Genomic DNA, 20,232 nt, shown 5'->3' with positions numbered 1-20,232 from the left:
AAGACATCTGCCAAAAATGTGATTAATTCTCCTGAAGGTCAAATGTATTACTTTTGTAAAATAGTTGAAGCAGCAGTTGTACGTCTTTGATGACTCTTACGAAAGCAACTTAGGAAAAATCCCAGGATGGCTCTTGTGTTTGGAGCTGCTCTTGTGTTTGAAGCTGGATGTTTACTGCTTACTGGCAGTGACTTGTGCAGCAAAGGTGAAATGTGGTCAGGAAATGATTGTAACCCCCCCAGAAGGGTTGGTCCCAGAGCAGCCTGTCCCAAATTCCAGCAGCACATCCTGTGTCTCTGTTTGGAGTGCCACCCTGTGGATGCTGCTCCCAGGAGCTCCTCTCCTTCCCACAGACACCAGGCAACACTCAGGACCCACCCTGGGCATGAGGATGGGTGACAGAACCTCTGAGCTCCCAAACCCTCTGTCCCCTGCATGTCCCCAGCCTGGGGGAAATGGGGCTGGGGGAGAAATGGGAATTTCTGTACCAAAATACAGTCTCTGCTATGAAAGACCAATTTTGCCTGTGCTTTCTACACAACAGAATATGAAATGCCACCACCACTTCTGAGCTGGATAGGAAATAATTGGGGCATCTGTTGGTAACAGGTCTTTTGTATTACACCCCCAATGCAGAGCTTTCTACACTGAGGAGAGCCCAGAGAAGCTCTCTGCTCACCTACAGATGAATTAAGCCCCTGGTAAGTCCAGTTCATCCTTAGAAGTAAATTTCTGGACTGCATTATAATTTTTTTTTTTTTTTTCTGACTGTTTGTGTAAGACTTGCAGGTTTATTCACTGGAGATTGCCACTATAAATTTTAGGAGTCTGGCTTACAAAGCCTGTAACAACCTTGTTTAGTAAAGGTGTGCCGTGCAGAATTCCTTCAGTAATGCCACTTTGGCTGCCCCTTACCTCTGGGGTGAGGTATTTCATCATGATTTCCTTTCCTTTCTCTCCCAGCTTTTCATCTGGAGCAATTTCATATTCCGCCTGGAACAGACATATAAAAAATAAAAGTCAATATTTGCACTCATATTTCACCATTATAACTTCATTTTGGATGTGGCCTTAACAGAACACTCTGTATGAAAAATCTGAAGGACAAATATAATTTTCTGGTGGAAGTAAAACCTGAACACACAATCTTATTAAAAACCTTCCACTATATTTTGACCAAACCCTAGCAGTGCATCTTCTGGGGCTTTGTCTCTTAATTAACACCAATACCATTTAATTAATTTATATTTTATAACCTTGCAAAGCCAGCTTTCAGAAAGCATTCAGTGACAAGAGACACCTACTTCATTTGGTTTTGCTCACAAGGAAGTTGGACACAGAAGGTAAAATTATTTCCCTGAATAGTAGAGAAAGTGAATGTTTGTTAACCCTTGGTGTTTCAAGTGCCAACTGAATATATATATATATATATATATATATATATATATATATGTAGTCTTTTTTGTTTAATGTGTCTTTTCTATGCATTTATGCCTTGACCTTGGTCTAACAACACCTGTGCAAAGCAGAGAGACCTGCCCATTACTATTAGTGACCCTTGGCTCAGCCCTTGCTGATTTCTTAGACAGATTTCTTAGGACCAGGAGGAAACAAGAGAGATCACTTAGAGGAATAGGCACCATAAGCAAAATTCTCTTTGGCTTCCCTAGTGTATTAAAAAAGGGAGCACCCCATCCTCACACCCTATCTACATTTTAAAATTCTGACTGCTCTAGGTATTGAAGCATTACTGACTTTTGATGAATTTTGTTTACATTAGAAGTAAAAGAAGCACAATGTGTGTACCATGCAGATATTGATCACTTCAGCTAAACTTTTGGATCCATGGCAGGCATTTGAAGGAAACACATGCTGCAGGGGAGCCCAGTGGCTAAATGACAACAAGTTCTCTTAGGGACATTCTTGGCACTGCTTGGGATATGAAGCTTTAGCCTTCAGGTCAAAATATTTTCCAGAATTAAATAAAATAAAAATTAAAAAAAAAAAGAAGACAACAGCCTAGCAGTTTTTATGACTGTATTAAAAAAAGGATCCCAGAAAATCCTGCCAAGCCAATTAAATAACCTGGTCCAATACAAGCTGTCTGTGATGATAAATGAGGAGGAAGCTTAACAAAAAAAAAAAAAAAAAGGTAAATCAGACAGAACTGGCAAACACTTGGAAGAAGAAATTTCAGAACTATTGCCCATTGGAAGATGTATGTGCTGCTCCAGGCTGGATGCAATAAATCTGCAGGCTGGCTGTAATGGATACCCCAGCTAAGCAAACCCAGGAATGACATGGAAACCACAATGCAGTAATAATGCTATTCCCCTTCTCTCTGGCCAGGGCTCATTTAGCTATTGCAGCTCAGGTCTGGAGCTGCATATTTACACACAGGCATGGCAGGTTGCTTGAACAATCTGGAATTATGACCTGATTTGGTTTGGGAAATGATAATGGCCACAAATAAGAATGATGAAAAAACAACCAAAAACTAAAACCTACAAGTACAGTACTTCTTTTTAAGTTACAGTTTTGGGGATGAAACTGATTAGGTTCTCATAAAACTTAATTCAAGGGTTTAAAAAAATATTTTATCTAATTTCCTGTCCTTTTAGATGGTATCTGAGTATGGGTTATTTCAGCTCTTAAAGTACAGGAACTCTGAAATGGTTAGAGCATCTTAGCAGCATTTTTCTCTATGATTTCTCTCTCTTTCATTTGCTTTCAAACTCTGATAATATATTGTCTCCCAAGCAAATAAAACCTGATTATAAGTCATCATCTCCTATTTGAAATGAACCAGGGAGCTGTTGAAAAATTTGTTGTCCTTTTTGCCACACATAACCTCCAACAGTTACCTCCCATCAGAACTGTACAACAGGAAACAAATCAGGACAGACCAGGAGGCAGAAACTCAGCAAGAACTGACATCTTGAAATGCAATTCCAACATGGGAAATGGGACCCAACATATGCTGAGCTAAATGCACACCTATACATGCACAGAGGATCTTGTTCTGCCTCAAGACAGACAGCAAAGAATAAAAGGAAAGTTAAATTACACTTGCATTTGACATTCCCAGAGAATGTGACACGGTGGTGGCGAAGGTGGGAAGTGACAGACAAGTGAGGATGTGAGAAGGAACCGTAAGCTCCAACTATGCACAGTGTTGATTTCACTGCAGGTCTGCACTAGAAGCCTGTTCCATTTTGTCCCTAAGCTCATTATTATTTCTCCCTTCAGTGCCATTTTTGAGCTATTCAGACCCTGGTGCATTTCCAGCCATGACCTGTTATTACAGCAGATAGACAGGGATGTCCCCATGCTCTCTCTGCCACCTGCCTGGGAAGCCACCAAGGTCCTCAACCCCTGGTCTTGTGCTTAAATCACAAGATACCTCCCCTTCTTTCCCAATGCTCAAAAGCACAGTTTGCAAATCCCTAATTGCTAGAAATAACATCATTTCTTACAATCCGTGGAACAAACTATTTTCCATTATTCCTTTGATGAATCCAGGCATGTGTTTCAAGGCTCCTGCTCTGAAGTCTAATAGCTTCCCCATGCGCTGGTTGGGTCAGACAGGGCCCTATTCATAGCCCATAAATGAGGGGAGGATTTACGATCACCCTGACTCCGTGGGACAAGCTGCAGGGAAGGCTCTTTCTGTGGGCAGGCACAGATCCTCCAGCACAAATGGTGAGAGGATGTGGGCTGGCCACTGTCTGCTGCTAGCTTTTCTTCTGGCTGCTCTTTTAGAGGCAGTAGTCATCATGCTGGTGGCTCCTTCTTCCATGGAAGCAGCCGTGGCTGGGTGGGGGAATGGGAGTGCAAAGTGTCCTTCCCTTTGGAGCAGCTGCCCTCAGGATGGGCTGAGATCAATGGAAAAATGCTCCTCAGCTGGGAAAGGAGCAACATCCAGCCTGGTTGTGGGGTGGGACAGCCACAGGCTGAGGGACAGCTCAGGTCTGGGGCCTGTGATGCATAGAGAGCTACCAGGGCAGTGACACAGAGACCCCACAGGGGCTCACATTGATTCTGACACATCCATTTAAGGAGTATCTGATTTTCACCTCAATATTATTTGAGCTCCTGAAACTGCCCGGATAAAAATATGTGAAAATGGAAAAACACATCCAAAGAGATCTCTCTGCAGATCTGGAGGATGCTCTCCCACAGCAGCATGGCATGGCTGAGGGAATCATCACCCCTCGTACCCACCAGAAGATGGAGGTGGGAACAGACACTCCCACCAGAGCAGTTCTGGCTTCTTGGTAAAAGTCAGGAACAGTGGAATCACCTTTTGAGCATCTGCAGGAGGTTACTGGCATTTCAGTCCCAATTTTTCACCTCCACTTTCTCAGCTCCCTCCTCCGTTATCTGAGAACATCTCTCTGCTCAGTCCTTCCTCAGACTCCAGGCTCTGCCCTGCTATTGCTCTGTCCTCAGTGCCTGTCCTTGCACTTGCCTCTGCTGGAGATTTAAAATCTGTGACTGAAAACTGGAAGGCAAACCCCAAACAGCTGGGATTCATAATAACTCACTTTTCTAAATGAAAAGTGAACTTGAAACCATATTTTTCATATTTAAAGGCAGGGCAAAGAGAGCCCTTTCAACTGTTTGAAAACACGTTTTGAGTTAATGAGTTTGTTGATACCAACAAACTGGCATTTCTGATGGGAAAAGCCTTGAACAGCTTTAAGACACACACACACAGATGGTTTATATACCACAAAAGGGACTTAACCAAATGAAATCTCCCTAACAGCAAGGCAGGGTTTTCACAAATGGCATTAAATGGATGCTCACTCATCCTTTCACCCCAGGTAAGTGCCATGTCTAGTGAAGCATTCAGCTGAAAAGTCCACCCGAGGAGATTGTGCCTCTCACCCTGAGCCCAAATATCACAAGCAGAAATAACCTGGAGAGGCAGCAGGGCTACTTTCCTCCAGAGGATGTATTCCTGTGTGACTCGAGTGTAAAAATGTAACCTTATTCACATTAGAGAGAAAATAATGACCAAAATTGTCCACATTCTCCACCAGTCAACCTAGATCTGGTCCACATTAAATTGTTAAAAGCCCTCCCTTGGCAAAAAAAACCATTATGAATGTGAGTAGATGAAGCAGGAAAGGGAGTCCAGAAGTGAAAGTCTTCATTTTAATGACAAATGAAAATCACAGGAGAGGAGAAGGAAGTGTCAGGGAATGTGCTGATGAGAAGGGGACAGGAGCAGGAGGTCCCTACTGAACTGGACAAGGTCCTCACCTTCCTGTGCTGGAAGCACTGGCTGTGGAGAAGCAAACACATCTTGCTAGCCCTTTGCCTGCTCACTGATCTGCCTTTTAGCACAGGAAACATTTCCCCTCGCACTTGATTCTGATGGCTCTCTTTCAACAGCTCCAATGTTGCTAGAATATTTGTAAGCAGAGCGAAGTTTGCTTCAGGGCTGTGCGTGCCTCCTCGGCTGAGGGCTTCTAGAGGAGCCCATGTAATCACAAACCGTCTCCATCTAATGACAACAGCTTGTGCTCACACAGTTCCTCCATGTGAATGGCTCCACCAGGCTTTGCTGAGCCTTTCAAGGAGATCTCTGTGGTTCCAAGCACCCAGACCAGCACGTGATGCCTCCAGAACCCCATGGGAGCTCGGTGCATATTTCTTCTCAGCAATCAGGACCTCTGCCATGAGCTTGTTTGCACAATATCTGCAGCAAGAGATGGCTGTCTGTCCTTACAGCCCTCCTGCCAGCTGGGAGAAGGGGCTGCTGTTGCTCCATTTCCCAGACAGACAGACAGACAGGTCCCACAGCAGCAGTGGGAACCAAACACCCACAGCTCCAGCAGTGCTGAGCTGCAGAGCTCTGCATCTCTTTGTTCTTATCACTGTTATCATCTAGAGTTGGGGCCTGCTGCTTACAAACCACATGTCGTGTTAGTCTGGGCTACAATCGATTGTGACTAATTACCCAAACACTGCTCTCACAGAACATGGGGAGACTTTATGCCTCTGAGCACTTTCCTCTCAATTACTGGTTGAAATTGGCCAAGGTATTCACAGGTCTCAGAGGGAGCTGACAGCTACACGCCTACATGCATGCAGAATTCAGTGATACAAATCCCTTCTCTTCAGAAGGCAGCTTAACAACTGTTTAACAGGGAAAAAATCCCCAAATCCTGCCATAATTACATTTGCAGGAGACTACTTCAAACCAGGTTAGGTATTTCACACAACAGCTGACATAAATGTCCAGTCAAGAGAGGATTTTTTTTGTCTCTTTACATATTCTGGTCTGCAGGTCTGGATGATTCCACCCGCCTTTGGAAGCAAAGGTGCGAGAGAGCTCAGTCTCTCACAAGGATGGTGAGAGGTTGTTAAATGTCTGACTCAGCTTCTGGTTTTCTCCCAGAAGCCTCAGTCACTTCTTTCCTTGCAGACAGTTGAGTGCAAGAGCACAAAAACTGAATAAAATATTGGGAGGTATCAAGCACTGGCTTTTGCCAGTGTCTTACTGTGCCACCTGGTAAAGTCACTTAGATGGGCACTGAAAAAGAGAGGTGGTCCTCTCTTTCAGTGTGCAGAAAGCTCTGTGAGTCCCTCAAGAACAGCTCAATATTATCCCCTTTTATCTTTTCCCCTTATTTGACATTACACAAAAGGTAATTTTTGCATCTTGTGTTAGAAAAATAACTGAGACAAAAGAAAAGGAAGGCTTTTGGCTTTTCCTGCTTGTTACAGCAGGTGGTCTAGAAAAGGTTTCCCATTCCTGGTGGTCTCAGATTAGGGCTGTAAAGTCAGACTCCTGGTCTCATTACAGGGCCTTTTTTGCCTAACACAGGGCTTGGCTTGAATCCCACTACTCACTAAACACAGTGTGACCCCGCTGGGCAAATTTCAGTAGCAATCATCCAATTTAATGGCCAAGGGCTGTCTTGCTTGACCTTAATATTGCCTAATGCAGGGATTTTCATGGGCTGGGAGCAAGCTTATACAGAATAATTATATTTGAAATCAATAATATTTGAAAATTTAAAAATTAACTGCAGTCTCATTTGTTTATTGATTTCAAATATTTAAAAACTGATTCAGAGTTTATTGAACACTTTTTGTGATGCTTCAGATTTGCTGTTGTTACTGCAGGAGTAATATAAACCTTAAGATACCATATGTCCTCTCAGACTGTTACTTTTACAGCTTCAGGGCAATCCTCACATTTCCCTATACTTCAGAGTAGCTTCACCATGGTGCAAACAAAACAATTTTATTCCTGTTGGTGTGCATTGTTTTGCTCCTGAGTTCAGTGCTAGCCAGGGAGCGAGACCCTGTGGGCACTCACAAGTGCCAAGTTCATCTTGTTCTTTGGTACCATTTCACCTTTTGGCTGATCAACACCTTCCCCTCACACAGCAAAGGAAGTGACTGAGAGCCTTTTCCACTGTGAACAGCTGGCAGGACACATGGCCAAGCGCTGCCAGACTGGGAAAGAGCGTCAGGTCCCCCAGGGCTTGGGGGCGATGCTCAGTGCCTGGGTTAACTGATGGCTCACTGGGGTGGAAAATGGAGCAGATTTGTTTCTCAGTGACCTCAGTCAAGCTATTTCTGTACCTTGCGCCTCTGTTCTCTCTTATTTGAAAAAAACAGGGTGATTATCAGGGTGTCCTTTGTGAACCATCCTGAACTCTGTGGATGAAAAGCCTTGGTAAGGGATATTAGGATTATTACATTCCTCATCCTCTCTTGTCAGCCCATTCTCCACTTGCCTCTCCTCCCAGTGCCTCCCAGCAGGGCAGCCTTCACCCCCATCAGCAGACAGTGCTCACAACAGCTCAGGTGTTCACATGAAAGGAGGCCACAGCAGCACTGTGGGGATGACTGTCCTTTCCTTCTCTGGTGGCTCATGTCCCTGAGTGTCCCTGTGCCACCAGCGGTGCCAAGCTGATGCTGGGGCCAGCCCTGTCCTGCTCCAGCACTTCAGACACAAAATCCCACAAAACAGCGATTTCTTGAGGTCAGAGGAGTCTCCTCTGTCAGGGGAACATTGCAAAGCACCCCAGAATACCACAAGAAGTGACTTACCACTGAGTCAAGGAACCTGATGCAGCACTCGAGCTCGGGCCGGGTCTCACAGAACTGCCGGAACAGGAGCCTTCCAATGGGCTGCTTCTCACATATGCTGCAGTAATCTCTCTCTGCAGGCAAGAAAGAGAAGAACAGAAGCATGAAAATGAGAACAGCTCTGCCTTTTGGGTTGTTCATGAGCTTAAAGCATTGCAAGTGAGTGCAGGACTACTACCCCAAATCACCACAACCTCCTTCTCCCTGCCACCATGTTTCAGGTATCCAAATACAAATATAATTAATGGCTTTAGGACTCAATTAAGAGAGGCTGAATTTTGTTGGTAAAGGTCAAGCGAAAGCCATTCAGCTATTATGAAGAAATCATTTCATATTTTTCTGTGGTGGAAATGTATGCAAAGGTACAGCACAGACTGGTGGTGCTGGTGGGAATGTGGGGAGCAAATTACAAGTCCTTGAAATATGAGTCATACATTAAAGGGCAGAAAAAGCTGGAATTTGTGGAGTCCTTCCTGGATGCTTCCTAGATATGCACTAAAGTACTAAAGTGCTCCACATCTCTGGAAATGCTTAGCCTACTTTCTATTAAACAATTATAGTAAACACTGCATTTTCAAAGGTTTCAAAATTTCTGCTATTTAATTGCTGAGCATTAAGGAATGGATAGAGCATATGGCATCTGGCTCATTTCAGTTTAACACAGCACTCCTCACAGAACTGCATTTCCCCTCAAAAGCCATGTTTAAATGCCATTCCTCTGTGCTGGTGCATCCACAGCCATCACTCACAGTACAGCAAAAGGTCCTTTGCCCATCACAAGGACTATCAGCAGGAGAGTATCAGCATCATTAACTGGCATGGCACCAGCACAAATGCCAAGGGCTCTGGATATTTTTCTGGTGAGAGCAGAAAATCCCTCAGCCTGATTGGAGCAGCAATACTTGCTTGAGACACGTTATTCCTCTACAAGTACACACATGTCAAACAACATACTGTGTTTCCTTAGGCATTCTTCTCACCACCCTCCTCGCTGCCATATGGCACTTGCTGTTATTATGGAAACAACCAGCTTCTAAACACATAACACAGCACTGCAAACAGACATACCAAACCCACACAAGTTGTCAGTGCCTTGGCTATTTCTCTCTTGGGCCTGTAGTTGCTCCTGAAATGTCTTTGATTCCCACTCTGCTTTGGCCTCCATGCCCTTCAGCTCCTCCCATTCCATGGATGAAGGCATCCAAAGCTGCCCTTTGCCATTGAGGCACCCAGCTGAAGGACCTGCTCAACTCAGCTTGTGCCCTGGGGACCATGTTCTGCAAAACCAGAATTGTCATAGAACCATGGAATGGTTTGGGTTGGAAATGTTGGAAATGGGTTGTCCGAGAATAACAAAATGGTTTGGGTTGGAAGGGATCCTAAAGATCACCTAATTACACATCCCCTGCCATGGGCAGAGCCACCTTCCACTATCCCAGGTTGCTCCAAGCCTCATCCAACCTTGGACACTTCCAGTGAAGAGGCACCCACATCTTCTCTGGGCAGCCCATGGCAGGGCCACACCATGCTCTGGGGACATTTGTCCTGAACAGAAAATGCTGTTTGAGGTGCTGGATGTCTGCCCTGTAGCTGGGTGACAGCAGGCAGGAGCAGCCAAGGCTGCCTCTCCCTAGGGGAAGGAAGGAGCCTGCCCAGTGCTGCACCCGGCTGTGCTTCAGGAACTGATTCCTGAAGTACTTGGTCAGGAACTTGGTCTAGTGGTCATAGAGACATGGGCTGGGGATGGCTGAAATGGGCTTTAATTCAGTGTGTTCCTGCTCTGGTCTGGTTTTCTGAAGCAGCTACCAAAAGGGCCAGTGAGACCAGGTAAATTAGTGTGCTAATTGCACATCCATAACTTCACAGAACAGCAGGGAAAGGAAATAAGCAGCTAAACACTACAACATACAAATAAACATATAGATATACACAGATAAACACAACATAAATAAGTCATGAGCACAGACTTCCTCCTACTCTACAGAACTTGGCCAGCACGTGAGAAGGGTGACCCGCTGGTAACAAGGAAAAAGGAAATACCAGAAATAATCTCTGAAAATGCAACAGCTAGAGCAGCTCCCTGGAGCCATCCACGCCTCCGTCATGGATGTACCAACACAGACAATAAACACACGACAAAAACGCTTTCATTCCTTGTAGGTGACACAAATTATTTTCTTAGGCCCTGATCTTGCTGTTGGCCTCACCAAGTCAGCTAAAGGAATCTGCACTCAACTAATTCTTGGGATGCATGGGCCCGGAGCGGACTAAGAAAGAAAAACACGTCTGAGCACAAGCTGGAAAAGGAGTGGAAGGTTTTATTAGAGCGAGAAGTGTTTCAGCAGCGTGCTGCACCCCAGAGATGGGGCTGGGGCACCCCGAGCCCTGCTCAGGAGCTGCTGCAGGATGGGGAGGGACGGGGAGACGGGTGGGCACCGCAGCCAGGGCTGGGGCTGGGCCTTGTGTCGCTCTCGTTCCGCCTGCCAGTAAAAACATCCATCCCGTTTCCAAAGTTTAAAAAATAGAAGGAATGATTTCCTGAGGAAATGGAAATGTTAAACACTTGGAAGTGAAACCATATGCTTGTGATGATGAAGTGTAACTAAAACAGCTCTGAGAGTGATATCTTTGGTAGTCAGACCCTCCTGCCTCAGCGCCATCCTGTTTAACACCTGCAAAGTCACCCAAAATGGGGGTGAAAGGCTGGGTGGGTCAAACTCTTGGGAAAGCAGACACTTCTCAGTGACGCCAAACTCTTTATTTAGAAAATATCGCTGGCAAACAACGCACACATGCGAGTGAATTCTCCATCTTCCTAACAGAGCAACAACACAGATTAATATAGAAAAGGTATTATATAAAATGCCATAATTAACATTCATAAGATAAATAAAGATAAATAATGTTTATTCATAATTCTACTGACTCATTTTTCCCTTTACTTCATAGCTTATGTATTGAAATACTAATTTCAGGAGCAGCCAGCACAAAGAACACACTGAAATAGTTGCACCTGCACACGTCATGCTGTCACCATTCAAAGCCTATGGCCAAATTTGTTCCCAAACAGATATTTTGGTAAGGTTCTGAAAAATATCTGAGCCCACGCCTAAGAAAAATAGTCCTATTAACAAAATTTCATACCTGTCAAAACCTACCATTGATGAAGTGAAAAGCTCAACACAAGGTAATAGAGTTGCTGATGTCAAAATCCCCAACTTTCAATTAAGAGAGGAGAAAATCTAATATTTTAATTATATAAAAACCTTCCTGTGCACCGTGAAGATTTTTTTGTCCTAATTTCTCACGTAAATACCTTTCATTTTTTTTGGCTGTCTCAAAATACCATCTTTTGGAGAGAAACTGGTCTGCAGAGAGACCAGGTCCCCCCTTCTCTCTCACATTTGCAATCTACCTGTGGGTTTTGACGGGCTAGTGATGAACTAAAAAACTGTGTGATAACTCTTGGCTGAAAATCAGTTTTTATGATATTCAGTGTAAACTGCAGGTGTCTAAGACTGCTATAAAAGCTGCACTTCTGCAACTCATTCTGAAGAGCTGCAAAGCCAAGCCCTGCAATCAGCTCGTGAGGCTTCCTCCTGTAGATGTCTGTGGGAAGGGATGAGCTCAGTTTAAGCCTCACTTTTAAAATCTACAAAAGCCAGGAACATCTTTTCAGCTCTTTGGTCATTTATTGCTGTGGCCAAGGACTGTATTTATGTACTGTCTGTTAAGTAACATTTTATTTTCCACCATACTGGAATCCCAAGAGCAGATTTTCCGAAGGAATGCGTGGAGAATTGCCAAGAAGAATGCACCATGCTGCTGCATGGGAACATTTGGGCTTGACCTCTGGATCCCTGCTATCCTTGGCATTAAATCAGATGAAAAATGAGTAAGATCCAAATGCAAAGTAATTATGCCGCCTAAAAAAGCCCCCACAAAACAAAACAACCAACAAACAAACACCTGGAACCCCCAAAGAGGATGTAGGAAGACTTAATTGTTGATTTCCTGCTCATGCTCAGTGATCCAAGATCAGAATTCATCTTCCCTTCCTGATTTTCTTCTTTAAGGTGAACCAAAACCACTCAGACGCTGTTGCAAGTCTGTGATTTGTCTGCTGCTCTCTTCCTCTCACCTGCTTTGTCCCAGAATAACAAAAATCACCCCAAATTAATGGCAGAAAGCATTTGAATGGCTCAGTCCCTACACTCAAGCTGGGCAATGGGAGCAGCATCTCCTGAGGGAGCAGCAGTCAGCTCTCAAGATGCTGGCACATCAGAAGTAAAACTTTCTTTTCCAAGGGGCTGGGACTTGCCGAAGTGATCCCCAAAATCTGTGAGATGGATGGAAATTTCTGCTAAAATTGTCCCAAAATCACATGTCTCCCTCCTCAATCAAACTCAGGGAGATGCTGCTAAAAGAAATCCTACCCTGCCCAGCCCAAATACAAAACCACTTCTGTTTTTTTTGCCCATCTTTGCTTTCTTTATGTAAGTTTCCTTACAGGGACACACAATGAAAAGGAGGACAAAGGCAGGAACTAAGAGCAAGATTAAAGAATGCAGCACAACTGAACCAAACAGACTTTCACAGCCCATCATACACTGTGCACTTGTAGCAATTTCCTTCTTTTTGTCAAAAAAAGGACTAAATCCTTTAAGGTTCACAGAATTATTTTGTGTCCATTCAGAGTACTAACAGAAAACAAATTGCATCTTTAAGCACTGAATAACCCCATTTAGAGCTATATTAATATAAATACATTTTTCATTTTAAACCAGCAAGTCTAACACTGGTGCTTATAAAGATGTCTTATAATTTACTGCTGCTCTTCTCCAGCCAAAAGTGGAATTACCACTGTCTATGTATAAACTTAATAAACAGCACACACTAAACTGCCTAGTCTTTCAGGCTGATGAAAGTTGCTTCTTATCAAAGGATCCTTTGTGGATGTTTTAAAAGGATTTAAATTGCTTTGATTGCATTATTAACAGTGTCTGTGTTGCTCTTGTATTTCAGAATGATCTGGAAAGCTGAAACATTAGCTATTGCATTCTACAAAAGGCGGTTTTCCATCTCTAATAAAAATGCTTCAATACAAAAGATAATCCTTGTGTTCAAGAGCAAAACCCCAAGTTGGGCCATGTTAGCACATCTGAAGATCCTCTTACTACCTTTTTACTCTTACTCTTAATTTTCTATGGTCTTCAGTCCTGGAGATGTCATGGCCAATAAGCCTTCATAAACTTTGCTGGGAACCCAGGTACTTGCAGTGGCAAACATATCAGATTTTTCTTTTTGAGAACCTGAAAATAGGGGACCATTTCTGATGAAGAAACTGGGATATTGCTGTTTAAACTGCAGAGCCTGATCAAAAACCTGTACAGCAACATAGAGAGGGATCTCTTTTTCGTGGTGCCTGTTTGGGAATATTGCAGGAATGGGAGGAAGCAACAGGAGGGAAGTTCCTTGTTATTTGTTCCCAAACAGATATTTTGGTAAGGTTCTGAAAAATATCTGAGCCCATGTCTAAGAAAAATAGTCCTATTAACAAAATTTCATACCTGTCAAAACCTACCACTGATGAAGTGAAAAGCTCAACACAAGGTAATAGAGTTGCTGATGTCAAAATCCCCAACTTTCAATTAAAAGGGAAGAAAATCTAATATTTTGATTTGTTGTCTTTGTTGTCTGTTATTTTCTGGGATTTTTTGGGTTTGGAGTTTTTTTTTTTTTTGTTGTCTGGGGAGCGAGGGGGGCTGTTTTACAATGCAAACCTGTGGTTAAGATGCTGACGACTCTCCATTCACCCTGTCCCCAGCAATGCATTTAAAAAGTGAGGCAAGCCAGATGGTTAGAGAGCACAACACAGGGATAAAAACGCCACGTTTCAGTTCATTCAAAAATTCCTATAAACTGTGGCAGCAAGTCACGTCATAAAAGCCTAACACAAGCATGCAGGCTCCCGTGGGAATTCAGTTACCAGCACTGCCAATATTCTGTGCCCTGCAGACCTCAGTGGCATGCTGCATTTATAAAATGGGGCTAATGGCAGTGCCTGCCTCAGTGGCATGCTGCATTTATTGAATGGGGCTAATGGCAGTGCCTGCCTCAAGCAGCATGGCTGGAAAAGGTCCATGGAGGTGAGGGAGCCCCGAGTGCTGCTGTTGGCCCTGTGGCTCCTGGCTATCCACCTGCAGCACAAACTCCAGCAGAGGAAATTCAGTCCAGGAGAGCACAGCAGAGCCCTTTTATACATGAACCACTCTGCTGCTCCAGAGCTTCACCTGGCACTTCAGGGAGATTAAAAAGGACGAGGCAGCCTCTGTCTCGGGGAGTGTTTGTCTTGGCAGCTCCAGAGCCCTGCAGGTGCCGGACAGCAGCTCTGGAGCCAAGGGCTGTGATGAAGTTCTCCTGCTCGTGGCAAAAGCACACTCTCTCTAACCATAAATATTTCATCTGCTTTCTTTCTTTATTTTTTTTTTTTTAAATAAAACTTGGAAATTGTTACAACCTATGACAAGATAATGGCTTGATAGATTCCTTATTCTAAACAGCAGCTTGTCCTGCTCTGCAGTTCAAACCTGCCCTTCATTGCTGAGGAAAGCTCCAGAACTAACATATGAAGTACTGGGGGAGAAGATGTTTTTTGCCTTCCTTTATTTTTTCAGCTTTCCTTTATTTTTTCCATTTGAATTTAGGATTTTCTACAAGAGACTTGGAGACCCTCATCTACGCTGTTACAGCAAGAGTTGTTCTGGCACTGACTATCTAAGTTTAATTAATTAAAAATAAGAATGCAATCAAGCTTACTTGAGACAATGGAATTACCCCAAACTGGTTTTAAGTCCTGCCAACTTAATTTTCTCTATTTGTCAGCTGTCTTTTTAAAAACAAACAAAATTTAATCTCCTGATCATCGAACATCTAATGTAATTATTCAGATGCAGACAGTGTTTGCTTTGTATAACTTCCCTTATTTCCACTCTTTTCATGGCATTAGGCTACAAGGATAAACTCCACACATCACAGCAGCATTACACTGGAGATGGAAACAGTCCAGTTGGACCGATATGGAAAATATGCTTGGAGAATATTGGAACAAACTCACAGTTAAATACACTTCAGTGATACATATGGATCTTCTCATTTGTTTTTTGAAAGCAGCTGCATTGAAGCTTTGCTCATGGAATTCTATTTGAAAGTCAAATCCTACAAGCAGTCGCATAAATATGTTTGCACGAGTACTTGAACCAGAACTCGTTTGCGGCTTTGTGGATTTTGGACAAAGATTTTGACAGGAGGGATAACAACCCACCCACCCTTTTTGTAGCAGCAGCAGGAGGAGGATCAAACAAGATCCTGTGAGCTCAATATAATCACAGCACAGGAAAACAGGAGTGGGGTCCAGAGCCTGGGGAGGGACCTTCGGCTCTCACAGGGGAGACATTTGGTCATCCAGCCTCGTGCCAGGAGCAGAGTCAGATGGCAAAGTGAAAATGCCCTGCCCTGAGACCAGACTGTATGCCAGTGGAACACAAATTCTCATCTTAACAAAATCTGAGCTACTCTGCTGAGTTATTTCAGCCCTCCACCGACGCTCCTGGTATCTTGTAAAAGTTACTTGCTCAGGCAACTGCAACCCTTCCATATGGGTCACTGAGCAAGCCCCGTGCTCAAAAGGAGGAACTGCAGGGTCAAGGCTCACCTCAAGAAGATAGAGTTTGCCATTAATGCTTGAACCTCTCAATCAGAGAATCAAAAATACCTGTGTGAATGATGGGGTGCAGGGAAAGACAACAAAAAATGGCTGCCAATAATGAAGACATTTGTTAAACTTGCTGAAATCATGGAATATTCTGAGTTGGAAGGGACCCAACCATTAAGTCCAGCTTTCAAGTGAACAGCTCATATGGGAATGGAACCCCCAGCCTTGGTGTTATCAGCACCATGCTCTGACCAACTGGGATGGAAAGAATGACTCCCACCCATTCCAGTAGCTCTTTGATCCAAGCCCACCTTAGTTTTCCCACCTCTCCTCTGTCAAGCACAATTTACATGAATAAACCACTCACTCTGACTCTCAGTTCCACAGTCAACACCAGCAGGACAGTGGAAATGCATGCACCAGGATTAATCACCAGGAAATCTGGTCTGCGAATGTGCAATGGGAATATTTTAAAGCCTTTTTTTTTTTTAACTTAAATTATTAGGTACCATGTTCTTAAACATATCCTTTCTTTTACATTTGGCTGCCAGTTAAAATAACAGTGCACAGAAAGGGAACAAAAAGCAAAAAAGAGCAGGGAGACAGAATGACTGGCTGACAGACAGATGGGCAGGTGTGTTACATTTCTAGTCAAAAAATTCCCATTACTAGTAGTAAGCTGCTTTCCATTCCCATAAATCACACTTGAAAAGCACATGGCCCTGGATCAGTGCCTCTGGTGAGGTTTCCCAAGCACAGTGTTTGAACAGTCGCCTCTGTGGCCAGTCACAAAGGTATTCAGGGCAGGGTGGGCTTCCAAACTGCTTCACCCTGATCACAAAAGATGCCCCACCAACATTTCCCAGCACTTTCATGTGATACTGGTGCAGCCCCAGGGGTAGGGCTGCCCACACCAAAACGCTGACCACCACCCTGGCTAGAAAAAGGGTTTGCCTTTATCTTCTTAAATGGCTTTCAACAATGTCTCTGCCGCAAGGCCAGAGGACTGGAAAAAAAAATCCCTCAGAGAAATATGAAAGCTCACCTCAGAAACGCCCTGTGAAATTCGGGGAACAAACACTTAGTTGTTCTCATTTTGTTCTGCCTTGGATGGGAATGACAGAACTGGATGATTTGTTCTCAAAGACCGTAGCTACTGAGAGTTTTTTTCTTTTTATTTGGGACTTTTATGCCCAGTCTGAAAGTTTTTAACTGAAATACCAAACTTACTTTCTGTCTAGTGCTGTTATTTAGACTCCTGCCTGGTGACATTCTGGGTAACGCACGCTGAAAGAAAATTTCAGTAGAAGTTGCAATTTGAATGTTTAATGTTATGAAATCTACAGAACTGTTGCTGTTGTACATAGCACAAAATAAACATCTCGATTCCAGGAAACCAATGCAGACATCTTGTGAATCACTTTCTTAAGACGAAAAGACTTCTGCAGAGCTACTCTTTGACTTCTAAAGCAGCCCAGGTAGAAAGCAAAGCAGCTTTCCCTTCTCAAGATGAAACTTTTACCAGGTCAGTAAGTGGCAGAGAGCACAGAGCCACCAGCACAGTCACTCTGTGAGTGCATATTTAAGCAGCACACGTTACTGACAGGCACATAATAAAACTATTCACAGGCTTTACTTACTCTGCATGCTGCTCAATAGTCACTGCAAGTCCTAAGCATCCCAGCCCTTTTATTAGTGAATCCTTTTACAGAATAGTAGATGCTGTTAGTTGTTACTTCACTGCTAAATTTTCTTGGGTATTTTTCTTTCCATTTTTTTCTCCTGATGTTTTGAAACCCCAAGCTTCGAGTGCAACAAAAACCCACACTGGTAAAACTCTACTTATTTTATAAGTGTTTGTCAATCCCAACCTTTAAAAAAATTGCACAATCAGCTCAACCACCAACCTAAGTAATCAGAGACAATAATATACTGAAAAACATAATCAATCCTCAACAATTTTTAAGGGGTACCACTGACCTGTGACAACACTGCTAAATTACCACTTAACTGGATCCTTTGCTCAACTACAAGTGGCTCATTTGTATTAATACAGACACTGACTTTGCCTTGGTTTTTATTGACAGGCTGATTTGACTGCCTGCTGAGAGACAGCCCCCTCTGAGTGGGTGTGAAGGAGCTGAGCTGTTGAGTAAAATTGATAGGAGGAGTGGAAAGGAGGTTTTAAAGTCATTTAGAAACTCCAAATGTACTGAAAGTAGCTTGTGCAAGAAAGGAATTGCCAGTGGTAAGTATTTTTTCCTCCTCTTTGACAGAAGTCTGCAGTACCAGGGATCCCTTCATACCAAATTACTGGGATGGATGCAGAGGGTGTGGCAGCTTGTGTCCAGACACAAAAACCATGAGCAGTCTTACTTAGGTCTACAAAAAAAGAAAAACCAATTTTAGAGAGAACTTCAATCTTATGAAAACTGCATTGTCATGGGGAAAATATGTGAAAACTTTTGCAGTTTTAAAAGTTGTTCTAGTGTTTGAATTTTTTCAGTTTATCTCTTCTTTTTCTGGTCATTTCTTGGTCTATTTTTCCACTGTCATACGAAAAACATCTTGCCCTTATGAAGTGTTTTTCCCCACTTTTTTTTCCTAAATTTCAACATACAAATATCCAGCAACACAAAATAATGGTGTTGTTTCAGATAATGTTTCAGATCTGCAAAACAAGAAGCCCAGACTATCACCTCCAAAGTTAGTGAAAAGATTTCAGTGAACAGAAGGCAATAATGATACAAACTTCAAGTAGGGTTGCCTACCTCATAAGCAGTGATAGGATATTTAGATGCTGAAAATGTATTTAGACATTTTACTTCTCTCTTGGAAGAGGATACTTCAACATGTTGGAGCTGAAGAAATAAATTAATAACTGAGATCCTAATGCTTGCCATCTTCAGCATCCTTCCACCCAGGTGCTGACCCACCAAGAAATTGCTTTGCTCAAATATATCAACTGGGTACACTGAAATCTAATCTGGTTATCTCATAAACTTTTATACCAGAGTAACACATGGCAAGGAGGAACTCTGGTGTGGTAAAGCAGCCTCACAACAACATGAGAAATTCATTCCCAAGTTATTCTGGTCAAGAGCATATGAGGAAGTGAGGTGGATGAAGTCAGACATAAGAACTGTGCAAGTGCTCATGCTGCCTTTTCTCATCTGGGTGACACCACCTTCCTTCAGTGTGAAGCATCACCTCTGAGTCTGTAAATGTGAAGGGATGCCCAGACATGGGGAAAAGGATCATTTTTGTGGGGCAGTCACTTAGATTTGGGTTGCCCCTTCAATTCTACCAAGCAGAGTAGCCTCTTGTACTTTCCTGCTGACCTCCAGAATGGGTAGGGCAGATGCTGCATATGGCTTTTGGGTGCACAGATGTTTGGAGCAAGCTGTGGGTTCACCAACAGTATTCTGTGTCAGTCTGTGCATGGACAAACTGCTCCTGTCACCTCATCAGTCAGGGCAACAGCTGCTGGGAGTTCTCTAAAAATGGAATTCAGTGTGTAATTATCACTTTGGAGATGGGCAGGCTCTCCTGTGAGGGTGGGATACGGGAACACTCAGCACAGTGCAGGAGGCTGGGAGAGACCATTAGTTAAGGCTAAACAGCTCCATTCCCAGGACTGAGGTGCACTGTCTTCTGGGTCCTCAGTCCAGGAACTCCACAGAAGACAGGGATTTCCTCTTCAGCAGACACATAAAATGTACTTCTCTGAAAGGAAAAGGGGGAAAGGGATGGAAAAGAAGAGCCACATGGCTGATCTGAAAGGAAAGCATGCTTGCATTGACACTGAAACATTAGAGACATTGTTGGAGTGCAGTTCATCCTTGCAAAAATATTATCCTCGTCTCAATGCCAAGGTTGGTGAAAGTATGGGCTACTTGCCATGGAAGTGCTGGGTAGTTAGGCTAGACCTGTCATGGGGCTTATTTACTCTCTGCGCCCAACGTTTCAGACACACTCAAGTGTAGTGTTCATGTCTTGGCAGGAGCTTCTCATCCAGGCACCTTCTCCTGGTCCCCTTTGAGGAGTCTTCCTCCTCCGACATTGCAGTGGTTAAAATTTCATTGCTTGCTGAGAAAACCAACACTGATTAATTTCATCCTACTTGCATGGAAGAGGTAAAGTATGCAGGTCTCCAGCCAGGGACAAGGAAATCCCTGCTGCTTACACGCCACATCGAATAAGCAGCCCATGGTTGAGGCCATTGGACTTCAACAGTCTTCATTCCACCCGCAGGAAAGAGGCAATTATCCATAGCAGCATGGGGAGCAAACAGGAAGTCATGCAAGACATTCACTTTTGATTACAGAATATCTTTTTTTATAGGACATAATATCCCACAAGGAAGAATTCAGCTGCAGCGTTACATCGACGCACCCCAA

At 43.5% G+C, this 20,232-nt stretch overlaps 1 protein-coding gene across 2 annotated transcripts in view; it reads right to left on the bottom strand.

The window, feature by feature from the left end:
• The window catches only part of GRK5 (G protein-coupled receptor kinase 5), a 153,477-nt gene that overhangs the window by 50,225 nt on the left and 83,020 nt on the right, over window positions 1-20,232 (bottom strand). Inside the window, exons 3-4 of one of the 2 annotated variants that reach the window (XM_074545308.1) lie at window positions 8,080-8,192; window positions 916-993 (exon numbers count right to left, since the gene is read on the bottom strand). In XM_074545308.1, the coding sequence (XP_074401409.1) occupies window positions 916-993; window positions 8,080-8,192 (191 nt within the window). Of the gene's footprint in view, window positions 1-915; window positions 994-8,079; window positions 8,193-20,232 lie in introns of those variants that run through there. The other variant, XM_026795218.2, reaches the window with a different exon arrangement.

Source organism: Zonotrichia albicollis, chromosome 7, assembly GCF_047830755.1.
Source record: "Zonotrichia albicollis isolate bZonAlb1 chromosome 7, bZonAlb1.hap1, whole genome shotgun sequence".
NCBI lineage: Eukaryota > Metazoa > Chordata > Aves > Passeriformes > Passerellidae > Zonotrichia > Zonotrichia albicollis.
This window is presented reverse-complemented; position numbering and strand designations above follow the sequence as displayed.